This window comes from Uranotaenia lowii, chromosome 2, assembly GCF_029784155.1.
Source record: "Uranotaenia lowii strain MFRU-FL chromosome 2, ASM2978415v1, whole genome shotgun sequence".
Taxonomy (NCBI): domain Eukaryota; kingdom Metazoa; phylum Arthropoda; class Insecta; order Diptera; family Culicidae; genus Uranotaenia; species Uranotaenia lowii.
Genome location: NC_073692.1, coordinates 104,808,413 through 104,823,031, shown reverse-complemented (window position 1 = coordinate 104,823,031; position 14,619 = coordinate 104,808,413). Strand labels below are relative to the sequence as shown.

Sequence of the window (14,619 nt, the reverse complement as noted above, 5' to 3'; positions counted from 1 at the left end):
GGTTTGCGGAAATCAACTGATCCTCTGAAACGCTGGCCTCGGGCTGTACATCAATCAAACGCCGCTTTTTTGGAATCTGTCACTCAGCAAGCTTTCCAAAACGCTCTTCCCTAAACATCGTCACCAACTGTTCGGAGAAAGAGCTATTGGCGCTTGGTTTTGACCCATCATAATATCCTCCTGGAATCCGCTTGAGAACAGCATATCGGTTCAGTGGATATATTCCGGTCGCCCTGAATCCCGCCTTCATGTTATTTTTGCTTGTGATTCCAGATTGATTCCAAGGTCCTTTTCAGCAGTCTCGGAAAGATGTGCTTGGGGACACATCCCTTATTTCGTTGTTTCCAATCCTCTAGGGTACTCTTCCAAGCTTTTGTTATGGAAAAACTAGGCTTTCGGTTGCCCATAATAAAAAAAAATGTAAGATTTAGTTCATCGTGTTTTTAATTTTCTGGCAACAAATTTACCCAACCTTCCTCTTACAATTTATGGTTCGAATATGGCAAGAAATCGACTTACAGCACAGCTTTCTCCGGCATCGGCGCGTCCCGGTTCATGACAGTGGAGGTCCAAATCGCAATTTTATTCATCTTCGGGCGAACATCCACGACGGCACCGCAGATTTCTTCAGGATTATCGAAAACCTCGCCAATTCGACACCATATCGCATCCAGCCAATATTTGTCCAATTCGTGGTGCTGCTGCCGGGGCACGTTGATCACCCACCGGCCGCCGCGGAAATTCTTCTCGTCTTTCCACATGGGGCGGATGCCCTGCTTGAACAGCGAACAATCGCCCCCGGTCTTCAGGTCCGACGGGCTCTTGATGTGGTTGTATAATTTCCAGAAGTCCTCAACGGCACCGACGGTGGCCACCTCGTTCAGGTTGCCTCCCCACGATTTGTTCTTATCCGGTTCCGGATACCAGAGCGTCCAATGGAATTGCAGCGGATGCTTGATGCGGCTTTCCGGATCGACGATGCCGTCCTGGTCGGCATGATTTCGCTCGGTGATCTCCGGTCGTTGCACAACCTCCTTCTTCGTTTTTCCAGCCATGATCGTAAAAAAATCGGCTTAGCTCGAGTAATATCTACCCCAACACGTTGATTGAAACCGGGGACCGGGAAATTTTTCTTCTCCGGAGCTTTTCGCGGGATATCAGCAACACTTCAGTATTTTGCGGAAACTGCCGTGACGTTTTACCGCTCATTTGCACGCTTAACGTCGTTTTTTCCCAAAATGGGTTTTTTTGACCTTGCACATTTCTTCTTTGATCCTCAGTTTTGGCTAGAAAACAATACGCTCGTATTGTTTTATGCAACGGGTGGGTTATTGAATCAAACTTGTTGCCTAAATTGCTCTTTCATATCATTGCTCAAACTAATCAAAATTCAAATGTAACACTTTCTTCAACGGACCGAAATAGTTTATGTCGAGAGGTTGGCACAGATGGGTAGAATTTGGGAGCAGAAAGACTAACTTAATGTTGTTCTTCAGACAGCTTGTTATCACTCTAAGGGACATATGGGACGCAACATTGTCTCCTATGATGACCCTTGGTTTATCATTCTTCAATCTTCGAAAGTTACTGCATCAAACCATCCTGAAACAAAATATAAAAAACTTATGTTAAAAAATGGTGACACGGAACTATAACGTAATAATTTTCACCAGATTTTGTCCGGTTATAGCGGCTGCCTTTGGACCCGCCTTCAACCCATGTAGGATAAAGATGAAGAGCAGCGTACACCACATACGGTGGCAGCATTGATCCGTCATCGCTTCCGGCAAACATCACCGAGTAGTAGGTTTTGGAATGGTCCAGTACATTTTCAAACTGTTTCAATCCCTTTCCGACAAGCACCCGCTTACATTCAAGGTCGTCGGTAAAATTTGTCTCATCATAGTTAAGGATATTCTCCACCGGAACATCTCGGACCGTTTCGGTAAGGTTATCGAAATAGCTGTTCACAGTTTCGGGACTCACTTTGGCACGGGCGCGTTTGATGTTCTGGGTCCAACGAACAGCCAACTTATTACGCTTCATGAATGCGGAAATCCAATCAGGGCCTGGGCGGTTGTTCGTAAACTTGCTGTCAATGCGTTGTAGATCCAGGAATTGCTTCACCAACGTAGCTACTGAAGCCGGTTGCAGTGGAAATCCCCAATCACCGGCCGTTTTCATGGTCTCGCTGAGGTCCTGTTCCTGGGCACAGGTTAGCACGGTGGGAGCTCCGATTTTCTTCGTGTGCAGCTGGTTCAACATGTTAGACAGTGCGCCAAACGGGATTCTGTAGTGCCGCGATGCTTCCCGGATTGACATACCATTCACCTCGACTGTCTTCAAAGCCAATTCCAATTTTTCCTTCGGATAGTTCGAGTAGGATCTTGAACCTGGACGGGGAACGTATTTGCGGGGCATTTGTAGGCGTTTTTCACGTAAATATTGGACACCTTTTGAAAAAAAAACTTCCGATACTAAACGTAAATATTGAAATCACTGACAGCAGGGCTGCGAATATCAGGATGAATACAGCTACGGGTGTAACCGGGTTGGGAAAAAGTAGGCAAAGGGTACCAAAGGTGTCTCAGTGGTTGAAGGGTTGTTTTGATTCGCTTCGTGGTTAGGAAAGTAATGACGAGCAAAGTGTGCATTGTGCAGACATTACGATTACCTGTCACAATCTTCACATTCTGTGTTTGGTATCTTAACACACCCGAAGCTGTATTCACCCTGGCGAATACGATGACAAATACTCAAAGTGCAGTAGGTGCTGTATATAAAAATGGATTCAAATTAAAAAAATATTTTTTTATATTGTAAATATCAAAAGTTTTATAGAAAGCTCCTCGTATCTATTGAGAAAACAACCTAAATTTTTGGAAAAAAATAAGCACACCGTTTGAAAATTTCCTTTTTTCTAGAACGGAGTGCTTTTTTCGCAGCTAGCAAAAAACTGAAAAGTTGAGGTGCAGATCATTTTATTTTTAATTCAACCCATTGATAAAATATTTAACAATGCGTTACAGTTTTTGAAGGTCCAATAATCTTAGAAAAAGATACACTGGCCATATTTAGTAAGAATATGACAACAACAGGTTCATTTGAACTTTTATCGAGAAAGGTCAAACTGATCAATGTCACCCCGCTGATCAATCTTACCCCGGATTACGGTATTTTGAAAGTTTTTGAATGAAAAAGTGATATTTTCACAAAAACATTCATTCAAAAAAATTGTTGGAGATTTTTGTTAGCTAAATTTACGAAATTTCGGTTTTGGAAAGCATTCTTAAAAGGAAAAACCCTGGTTAAAAAAACTGGAATTTTATCCTGTTTTCTGTTAACCAAAGTAACAAATTTGATAGTTTTTTCTGGAATCAATGGAGTGTTCGAGTTGTTTTTTGTACTGGAAGAAGATTTAAAATGATTTAGATTTTTTATAGATTCATTTAAGAGTGGTATTTCATTTTTGAAAAATGCAGTTCTGGAATGTCTGCTCTTATGTGAGAGCTGTTTGCAAATTTTCTGGAAAGTTTTGTAAAAAAATCAAATGTATTTCTGTCGGCGTGTCTTGCAAGTACCTTTTCATGGCAAAATTTTGCCCAATAATTATTAAAAAATAACATTAGAAGCTGCTTCCCTTTTAATTATATGCCTGTTTCTAAAAGCTTCCCAAATTCTCTAAACTCTTGTATGGAGCACTTTGTAGCGATACTGTTTGGTTAATATCTCGGATATATGTTGATCTATCCGTCATTTAGTCAATCGGCTGTATACGCATATTCCTAATATGCGCATTAAGGAACACTTCCCCCTAAGGATATTGCTTTTTTCATTGCAGCCTAGGTATAGATTATCAGTTTATGTCTTTTCCTATAGTTTTTACTGTTGGGATACGTAAACTTCCTTCTTTTTATAAGTTGTTTTGATATCAATCAAACGCAGTTCGTTTTGCATCGGAAAGTGATAATATAATCACATTTATTCTCGTCAAGTCAATTATAAAGGTCAGATTACAATAGTGCTCGGATTATCTATCCGTCGTATTGGCAAAACAATTCTAGTTAACACAACGACTTCAGTCTCCGTCGATTCTAGAACAATAGCAAATTGATACTCTTTCTCTCACTTGCGATTTTCTGTTTTTGTTTACATTTGTTAGGCGGTTCATCAGTTTGGATCAATCGCCGCGGTGTAAAAATCGTAGCGCATAGTCGTCGCGAGTGTATTTCATCAGAAAATAGCCCATAACTCGTAACATTTTCGGAAATTTCAACCGTTTTCAACAGTACAATTTTTATTAGGCTTCTCATTGACCAACTTGTGAAACGCAGCGAATTTTCGTCGACGGGCTAGAACATCAAGCGATTTGGGAAAAAAGTTACAAAGTCGGGTAAGACGTCGTATAAAACGGGCGCATAAGTTTCTCCAGGTATTTCATGTTTTTCAGCGGTTCGATCCTCCATAGCCCTTCAAAAGACCTTTGCAAGGGTAGTTTTTGGTCGAAAAGTTCTCAGCATTTTAAATAGGCCATAGAAGCTGTAATTAGTGAATCCCCGATGAAGACCGCGCATGTAAAGCAATGCTTGTTTTGCTGTTGCATTTGATTCAGTGGGTTCCATTTTGGAATAAAAACATTATCAAATGCTCAATTCACAAACATCCGGTCTTGTACAGCACTATTTTCAGCAATATCCACCTTCTCCACTACCTTTGTATGTTTTACCCGCCCATTTTTCTTAAAATTGCGATACAATGTATCGTGATTATTAAGTGATATAACTCTGTTGACAACTCAGTTGCCTACTGAGCCGATGTCCGCGAGTTCAAGTCCAAGAGCGAACCTCGAACACAGTTGTACCGGATAAGTTTTTCAATAAATATCCGCCAACTGCAAAGTTGATCTAAAGTCGCGAATGCCATAAAGTTGGTAAACCGGCTATAATATAAACAAAAAAAGAATAGTTTGCAAACATGTTTTAGATTGCTTCAAAAATAGTTTTGACGAAGGAAATTTATTATTGCCAACAGTTAATGCGGTAGCAAATACCCTGAACTGCCCTGAATCTGCGAGAAGACTTTGGATATAGCTAAATTGGCAAGTCAGTTGCCTCCTGAGTCGATGTCCGCGAGTTCGAGCCCAAGAGTAAGCATTGATTACAGTTGTTACACACATAAAAATAAATCCTCAAAAACTGTCAAAAACATATCAAAACAGACTGCTCAAAATTTTCCAATTTTTTTTTCGTTCATACTGTATAATATATGAGTTTCATAACTATTTTGTGTTCATACACTAAAGAAGTCTATTTCTTATCTGGCTGGAAAATCAAAAGGTAGATAAAAAATTTTCAAATTCTACCCGCTCATTTTCACCATCTTTCATTTCTTCTAACGTTCTATCCATCCATAAAATTTCATAATCTTAAGATGTCCCTACTAGAAAGGTCATAACTTTTCACCGATAGGTTCGATAAAGTAACGTAGATAAAAACGTTTAAAATGCATTAGAAATTGAGAAATTTCTTAAAGAAGTCACTATGGGGGATCCTAAGGACCCCACTGGGGCAGAATGGGCACTTTGAATTAAAAATGAGACAAAATTTAAAAATTAATTTCTTCTCTTGTTTATCTTTCCATGTAACCGACCCATGCGACCTTCAAAACCAAACTTGCCCGAAAAAACTCGGGATACAGGCGTCATCGTCGGAGTCGGAGCGGCCATGGTGCGGGAATCGGCGGCCGTCATGTTGGGCCATTACTTCAAACGGCGGAGACAATTTGTCGAGATGATTACGATGTCGGGCGAAGGTGTCGGAGTGGCACTGTTTTCTGTGATACTGAAGGAAGGAGTCGGGTAAGTACCGTGTCAAGACTTAGGGCGGAAATATGGTAGGGGAAAGGGCACCGCGGTAGGCGCGTTAGCCGAAATTTCAATCAATAATTTATTTGTTCGCAACTGACAATGCCATTATCGGCCGTTGTCGTCAATCACTCGCAATGACAACCAGTTCTATCGCAGAGGAGAAAATGAGGTGGCAATCATTTCGGTCCTGTAGGGATGGGTTTAACGAAAGAAGAGATCGAAATTTAATTGGAAAAGCCGAATGTTATGTTTTGGCGTTAACGGCATTTGAAATTCACATTAGAAACAATCGATCAAGTGTATTTGGCCTAGAGGAATGGAAAATTTTCTATATCTTTTTGAAAAAACGGCCATATTTTACTGATTGTCCCAAAAAACATGACTCGGTAAAATTTCAGCTCAATCGCGCATTATCCAGACGAATTTCGAAACTTGAAAAAAAAAAGCAAAAAGCTACACGAAAACGAAAAAATGAATGAACAAAAAATCGAGATCTAGTACAATTTTAACTACCTCGGAAAAACAACAAAAACAGAAAAAATGACAAAAATGATAAAAATAACAGAAATGACAAAAATGACAAAAATGACAAAAATGACAAAAATGACAAAAATGACAGAAATGACAAAAATGACAAAAATGACAAAAATGACAAAAATGACAAAAATGACAAAAATGACAAAAATGACAAAAATGACAAAAATGACAAAAATGACAAAAATGACAAAAATGACAAAAATGACAAAAATGACAAAAATGACAAAAATGACAAAAATGACAAAAATGACAAAAATGACAAAAATGACAAAAATGACAAAAATGACAAAAATGACAAAAATGACAAAAATGACAAAAATGACAAAAATGACAAAAATGACAAAAATGACAAAAATGACAAAAATGACAAAAATGACAAAAATGACAAAAATGACAAAAATGACAAGAATGACAAGAATGACAAAAATGACAAAAATGACAAAAATGACAAAAATGACAGAAATTATAAAAATGACAAAAATGACAAAAATGACAAAAATGACAAAAGTGACAAAAATGACAAAAATGACAAAAATGACGAAAATGACAAAAATGACAAATAGACAAAAATAACAAAAATTTAAAAAATTACAAAAATAAAAAATATTATAAAAATAACAAAAATGACGCGTATAAAAACAACAGCATTCACAAGGCCTTATTTCAATATACGGTTTATTCGTTTATTGAAACAATCCCAAATTTAAGCCTCTCTAAATAATGCTGATTGTTTATTGCTGATCCAAACGGTCCCATCTTAGACCAGAATTGCATAAACGCGATAAAATATGTTCAAGTTTATCATGCTCAATGTCATAGTTTTCATACAAAATTCAAACCGGCAAAAGCTCAGTGGCCTCGTTCTATCTCCCGGCAGCCTCATTCCAGTTCAGTGGTCATGTTGAACTTTGCCATACTTTTCAACCCAGGAAGGCGGCAGGCGCGTTAGTTTTCATTTTTTATGGCGAACATTCCTGCATAAATTTTAACCACCCCCACCCAGAATCGGTCCTGATGGCAGCTGCCAATGATGGGCCGCGCCTGATAGGCAGAGTTGTATAGTGAGAGCTGTGAGAGCATAAATTACACACAAATATTGAAGAGCCGCTTCATTTCCATAGCGCTCAGACCGCAGCGCAGCCCTTTCGAAAGTTCGTTACTCAGAAATGCGAAGCTCTGGAAAGAGGAAGTGTATTTTGTTTTTGACTTTAACGTCCGACATCCGCCGTCCGTCGGTTCCGGAAGGATGCCTCCTTTTTGTTGCACGAAATTGTAACCGGGCTGACCAAAACTTCAACAGGCCGCCCCCGTATGTCTGTTGAACTTTGCTGGTTTAATATCAGGCACCGAAAGTGAAGCTGAGGTACCTACCTACTGTAAAGTTTGGTAATAAATAATGACTGAGAGTACTTTTCGGTGGTACTGGAGCAACCTTACAGTGCTGTGTACAGCTTCTCAACGCCTTGGAATCGAGTTTTAATAAAGTGATAATAAATTGCAATTTGTTGACTGTTCAGAAGACAGAGAAAATAAATTTAAATATAACCCAAACTGCATGGTAATAATATTAAGCAGTGAATAATGTTGTTCAGAGTTCGCATTTTTTAACTTGCTTAAATCATGGACTTCGAATCTGCGAAAATCTAAGATATGTCATGTTAAATATAACTGATTTTCAAACGAAATTTTCCAAGCCTAAAATGTGTCACACAAAGCCTAAATTTGGAGTGCGAAACAAAAAAGAAAAATAAAGAACGCTCAAAATATAAATCTGTAGAATTTACGAAATAAGTTCAATATATTACATTACATTACATTACATTACATTACTTTACATTACATTACATTACATTACATTGCATTACATAACATAACATAACATAACATAACATAACATAACATAACATAACATAACATAACATAACATAACATAACATAACATAACATAACATAACATAACATAACATAACATAACATAACATAACATAACATAACATAACATAACATAACATAACATAACATAACATAACATAACATAACATAACATAACATAACATAACATAACATAACATTACATTACATTACATTACATTACATTACATTACATTACATTACATTACATTACATAACATTACATTACATTACATTACATTACATTACATAACATTACATTACATCACATTACATTACATTACATTACATTACATTACATTACATTACATTACATTACATTACATTACATTACATTACATTACATAACATTACATTACATTACATCACATTACAATACATTCATTGCCACCAATTGACACCAAAATTACAAATTCGAACTCGTTTCGGAGATGAGAAAGAAATGTGCCCCAACCCAACTAAGCTAATAACGAATTAGCTTAGGGAAATTTTATAATGTTGCTGCGCCTATTGAATCGCTAGTCCGGGCTTAGTTACCGATCTTTCAATCCGATACCTACGCTAATTGGAGACTCAAAGTTGAGAAAGATAAGCGAACCACTCATTTTTAAGTTTATTATTTTTGTGAAGATATAATAAATGTGTAATGTATTAAAAGCAAATTAAAAAATTTAACATTTCAGAGAATACTCCGTTCAAAAAAGTGAAAATAGGCAACGGGGACTGTATGAAATGTTTTTTTAAATATTTTTACCATGATCGTTCCCAACTATTAGAACGATATACATCATGAAATGAAAATGTTGTTTTAAACATGGAACATTTTGAGGATCAATCAGCCAACCGTTTAAATATAATTCTCGTATTAAATTTCAAGCCTAAATAGACTGCTCACCTCTTCATTTTAACACATTCAATAATTAATTTCTGAATCAGCTGAAACGACTCCATTTGAATAATATAATTGAATCATTACTGTAGCAGTGAGAAAAAGAACCAGAATGCTCTGGAACGCTAACAACCCATCTCAGTGCTCGTTTTAATAACTTTCTTTCTTCTTCACCTTTTTTTTTATCTCCGTCTCCACCTCCACCTCATTCAACAGGAAAATGGGCTGGCGCCTGGGTCTTCAAGCCGTCACCGGACTGGTTTCGTTCAGCTTCTTCATGGGCCTCCTCTATCGGCCAGCGTCCCTCTATCATCCCCAGCGGCGGGCCATCTTGCATCTGAAAAACCAAAGGAAAAAGGTAATTAAGGTTGACAATAATTTTTACGCTCCTCCAATAAAATTCCTGCAGCGTTCCAAGAAGTTCCAATTTGGCCAGCCGTTCCACAGCATTCCGAAATCAGGACACAAATTTCACTGACAGGATGCTGACTGGAGAGATTTTTGGATGGTGCTGCTCTGCCCGTGGCAGGTTTTCTTTCGATGCTTTCAAAATTTATGATACTTGTTAATGTCTTTGCTTGCTGGTTGTCACCAGAAGTTCAACCAGATTTGCTGGATAAAATTACCAGACGGACGACGGTCGCATAATGAACTCCTTTTGTCTTTAGTAAAGTACTGGCCAAATTGACCGAGATTCAGCGAAAGAAATTATCGTAGCCAAAGCTGTTGACAAATTTTTATTACCTTAGCCAGTTTCGAATCATTGACCGTATACTCAAGGAATGGTTGGGTGAGTTAATTAGTGAAATTTTATGGTTTTTGCACTTTCATTTTATGAAAGAAAACCATTTTAAACGGTCTGTCAGTACGGTTCAACAATTCCGATGAGCTCACTACATATCGAAATCGTTTCTGAAATTCTCGCTTCAATGCGTGCTTGTTACGGACAGTGCAAAGCAGCACAAGAAATTCAAAATAAGTAATTTTGAAATTTAACTCACGAACTACACATGAAAAAATCTCTGTATTAGTAATGTAAGTATGTATTTATATGTTTTAATCATATGTTCTAATTTTCTGCAGAATATAAATTAAGTTTTAGCTAGAACATTTTTTTCTTAAATAAAATCCGCAACAAACGGAAACAAATTGCAAAACCAAATAACACATGCAACAAACAACAAGCAAGGTTGCCAAAATCACAGAAACAATCTATAGTTTCACAGAATTTTAAGAAAAAAATTGTCACAGATTCTGTATCACAAAACACAGAGTTGAGGATGTATTCACATAATTCACAGATTTTTCAAAATTTATACGTTTTCCAAAATAATAATTTTTTTTTGAACATAGATTTTGAATTTTTACCTATGTTTTGGAAAAATATTATAAGATTGGTAATGATTATTGATTTTTCTCAAGACTCATTTTTTTTAACTTTTCTAATTAATTTATATTTTCATCACAAAAATCCATCACAGAATTTTTTGGTAAAATCACAGAAAGTTAGAATTTTTTTCGCAAAAACACAAATTTTTGAACACAGAAACACAACCAGTGGCAAATAGGACTATTACATGACTACTTTTCATACAATGTTTTGCGAGGCACAAGCAGTGATGTCAATTGAATTTACTGTTTATCAATGCCAAAAGACATACACCTGTTATGCCAGGGGCGGTCCTAGAGCTGGCTCTTGGGGGGGGGGGGGGGTGATTTTCCAAATTTTCAAAAATCAGTCAATAACGTATCTAAATATATGGCGGAAAAAAGTTCATTTGGTGAGAGCGAGTGGGGGAAGGGAGGGAGGAATTTACAGTTTCAAATGAGACTTAAATATTTGCTGCACACCAGACCCGTGCGAAGGACACGTCCATGGGGGAGGGGGGGGGGGGTGCCAAAAAAGAGGACAATAAATAGACAAATTGATTTCCAAAACCATATTCAAACCCAGAATCATCACACAAACTCGAAAAAAAATTACTGATACGAATAAAAATAAATCAGAATCAAAATTTCGAATCAATTTTATTTCTGGTTAGTCATTGATAAATTATTCGAAATGTTGGTTCTTATTTAGTATTTAAAAAAAATCAAGTATTTTCCAAACAGCAGAAACGAAATGCGAATAAAAATTTGAAATAAAGCCATAATTTGAGCCAGAAGAAAAATACATCAAATAAAACACCAGATTTGATAAAAAATTAAACTTGAATTCTAATAAACAAATCCGATCAGGTCAGAATAATTGATAATAATGTTGATTATTAACTAGAGATGTACCGAATATTCGGTCGGCCGAATATTCGGCGCCGAATACCGCCGAAAAACCGTTAAGCCGAATATTCGGCTCACCGAATAGTTGAGCTAAGTATTCGGCCGAATAGGCCGAATATCTACTACAGACTTGTAAAACTTTTCAAATGACTTGATATAGTTTATGAAATATTCAAAAGTAATGTTGCAAAAGCTACACAATGATTTAAAACTAATGGTTTCAGCAAAGCATCTAAGGTATATCCGCGTATCTTTCACTGTAGATCGTACAGAAGAATGCTTACCAGTATCGCTTTATACTTTGATCATAGATTATTCCAGATTTTCTGGATATATTCAGGCTTGCTCATTAATCCAGTAAAGATTCCAGACAAGTCAAATCTGGCCGGGATGTTTAGATATTGTTTTAAACTTCCCGAATTTTGTCAGATTATTTGCATAATCAAATAAAAATCTCTAATTTGTTTTTAAAAACTTTTGGATTTTGTGTTGAAAAACGGTTTTTCAAAAATTAAAAAAAAACATAAATTCTGCCCTTTTTCAATTTTTTTTTCAAAAATCGTCCTGAATGCCTGATCGTGTGGATATGTGTGGTTGAAAGTATGATATGCTTAAGATTAAAAATCACCTTTAGTTTCAACAACTATTTTGAAGATATCTTGCTTAAATTCGACCTTCATCTAATTCAATATCAAAGAAGCAAATTAAAATAGCTTGGCACCTGTTACGACGTGTTTTGTCCCAGATTTCACAGGAACGCAATCTCTTTGGGGATAAACGCCCTAGAAGCGACTGATCAACTGACGTCTTTTCAGTTATTGGTGACATTTTAAAAATCAAAAAGACCTCTACTTAAAAATATCTTGTAACCATCCGATAATATCATCTGGTTGAAAATAATCGCATAGAAATATGAGAAGCAATAATATGGATAAATTGACAGCATTGAAATAATCGCTTAAGTTTTTTTCATTAAAAACTCAATAGAATATTCGACCGAATATTCGGCCGAATATTCGTTTGGCCGAATAGTTGAAAAGGTCAATATTCGGTATTCGGCCGTTCGCCGAATACCACTATTCGGTACATCTCTATTATTAACCATATTAATTTAATTGTTTATTTTTTTTTATCCATGAGGAAAGAATTGATGAGATGTGATTAAAATGCTTCTTATAAAATTCTAATCTCTAATTTTCAATATCCATACATTTTTTCTAACTTCCTATTTGCCAAGAATTTTCATAATGTTGAAATGTTCTAAGTTATGTTCTTTTAATTTTCACCGATAAGGTCGATAAATTAAATTAACAAACAAAATCACGGTGATAAAACTCTACATAAATATGAATATAAAAAAGATTAGTTTTGGACATTTGAAAATTTTTGATTTTTTTCTAATAAGAACGTCTTACCAAAATAATTCAAGAGATAGCATTTTGGTGTCTATGTTTTAATGATTGATTTAGTAGATTTTGGCGCGCTGAACTCGAATCTTCAACTAGATTTTGTTTATCACCTCTCGTTTTGGTGAAATGGAGTTTATAAATTTTTAAATGAATCAGTTTTAAGTGAATTAAATCATTGATAACTGATGAACTTACAAGTAAACATAAAAAAAAAATGTTTCTGAAAAATCTACAGTTTTTTAATAATTCGTAAAGACAAGTATTTCTGACATTACTTAAGAAAAAGAAGTTTTTAAAAGCAAAGATTTTATTCCATTAAAAAAAATGGCTTTAGTCTGAAAATCGATTTGGTTTCTGCTTTGAGAAATATCTTAAATTCAATGTGGTCATTACTTCTTTCAACATTCGTTAAAAGTCTATTATTTTACAGAATTGGGAACAGTAAACAAAAAGAAAACTTCAATTTTTTTTTCACAGAAATCAATATTACTTGCGTTTTCGGGGATAGAAATGTGGTATGAACCCATATTTCGAATTTTAATTGTAATCTTTAAAAGTTTTGTCAAAAAAGTGCAGAATTTACTTTAATAATTTTTAACCTATTTAAAAATAATTTCGGGCACCAACAAAAATCAAAATTAGCTCTTAAATTCTTTTCATCTAAAAAAATGTTTATTCTGTGGACTTGTGAATTGATAAATACCCTTGTGAATGTGGAGTTAAACATTTAGATAAAAAATAGAGGCTGCAAATGCGTTCTTGAAAAAAAAAATTTCATATCAGCATAAAGTTTGTAATAATTCAAACAATTTGTTTTTATCTAAACGATTAATCATCAAAGTAAAAGATGAACTTGATGAGATACACTTCTTTGAAAAAAACAATATTACACGAACATGATGCACACTGCTTCTCTTCTTCCCTTCAAATTTCATTGAACTAAACTTGAGGTTTGTATTAGAGAAGAAATAAGAGAAGTTTTACAAATTTTCTCTACATACATTTTTTGATATCCTTTAAACAACTTATGCATCCCTTTATAAAACAATCTGCGAATCTTTAATATTCACTGCGAACAATTGTTGATAAAAAGATCATTTTCATCATTTGTATGTTCAGCAGTTTAAAAATTATCAATTTAAGAACTCTTTAAAGAATTTTCTGATATAAATGTAATTTTACAAATGAAAAAATACACACATTTTTACAGAAGAAAATATAAAAAAATTCTCAAGTTACCTACAATATTTTTCTTGTGTATTTATATATCACCGCAAAACTCGCTATAATATTTTAGTGATTCTCGTTTGGCAACAATATCTTTGGAAATCCAAACATTCATTTCAGAAAGTGTTAACAATTGCTATGAATTTAAAACTGAATATTTTATTATTTTTCTGAATTATATTGCTGAATCGTGATTCGAAAAAACGAATTAATATAAACTCTTGTTTCGATTCTTCAATTTCTAAATATAAATTTAATTCAAAAAAAAATCATTAAAATCAAATTCTTAGGTATGCAGCTTTCGGTACTTTATTTTTATTTGTTTTCTCTTAAATTTCAAGCTCTCATAGATTTTAAAATTTATTGGAACTGAATCGAAAGAAATTGTTACCAATTTGAAACGAATGATTTAGTAAAAAAGTGAAAAATCGTATTTCTGGTTCGTACACTCAATATGTATATTATCATGTACTCAATATTTTCAAACTTATTGTAAAATTTAA

At 35.1% G+C, this 14,619-nt stretch overlaps 1 protein-coding gene across 1 annotated transcript in view; it reads left to right on the top strand.

Annotated features, from left to right (window-relative positions):
• Positions 1-14,619, top strand: part of LOC129741743 (monocarboxylate transporter 7-like) — a 130,054-nt gene that overhangs the window by 54,153 nt on the left and 61,282 nt on the right. Inside the window, exons 3-4 of the mRNA XM_055733522.1 lie at positions 5,698-5,857; positions 9,420-9,561. Of these exons, the coding sequence (XP_055589497.1) occupies positions 5,698-5,857; positions 9,420-9,561 (302 nt within the window). The remainder of the gene's footprint in view (positions 1-5,697; positions 5,858-9,419; positions 9,562-14,619) is intronic.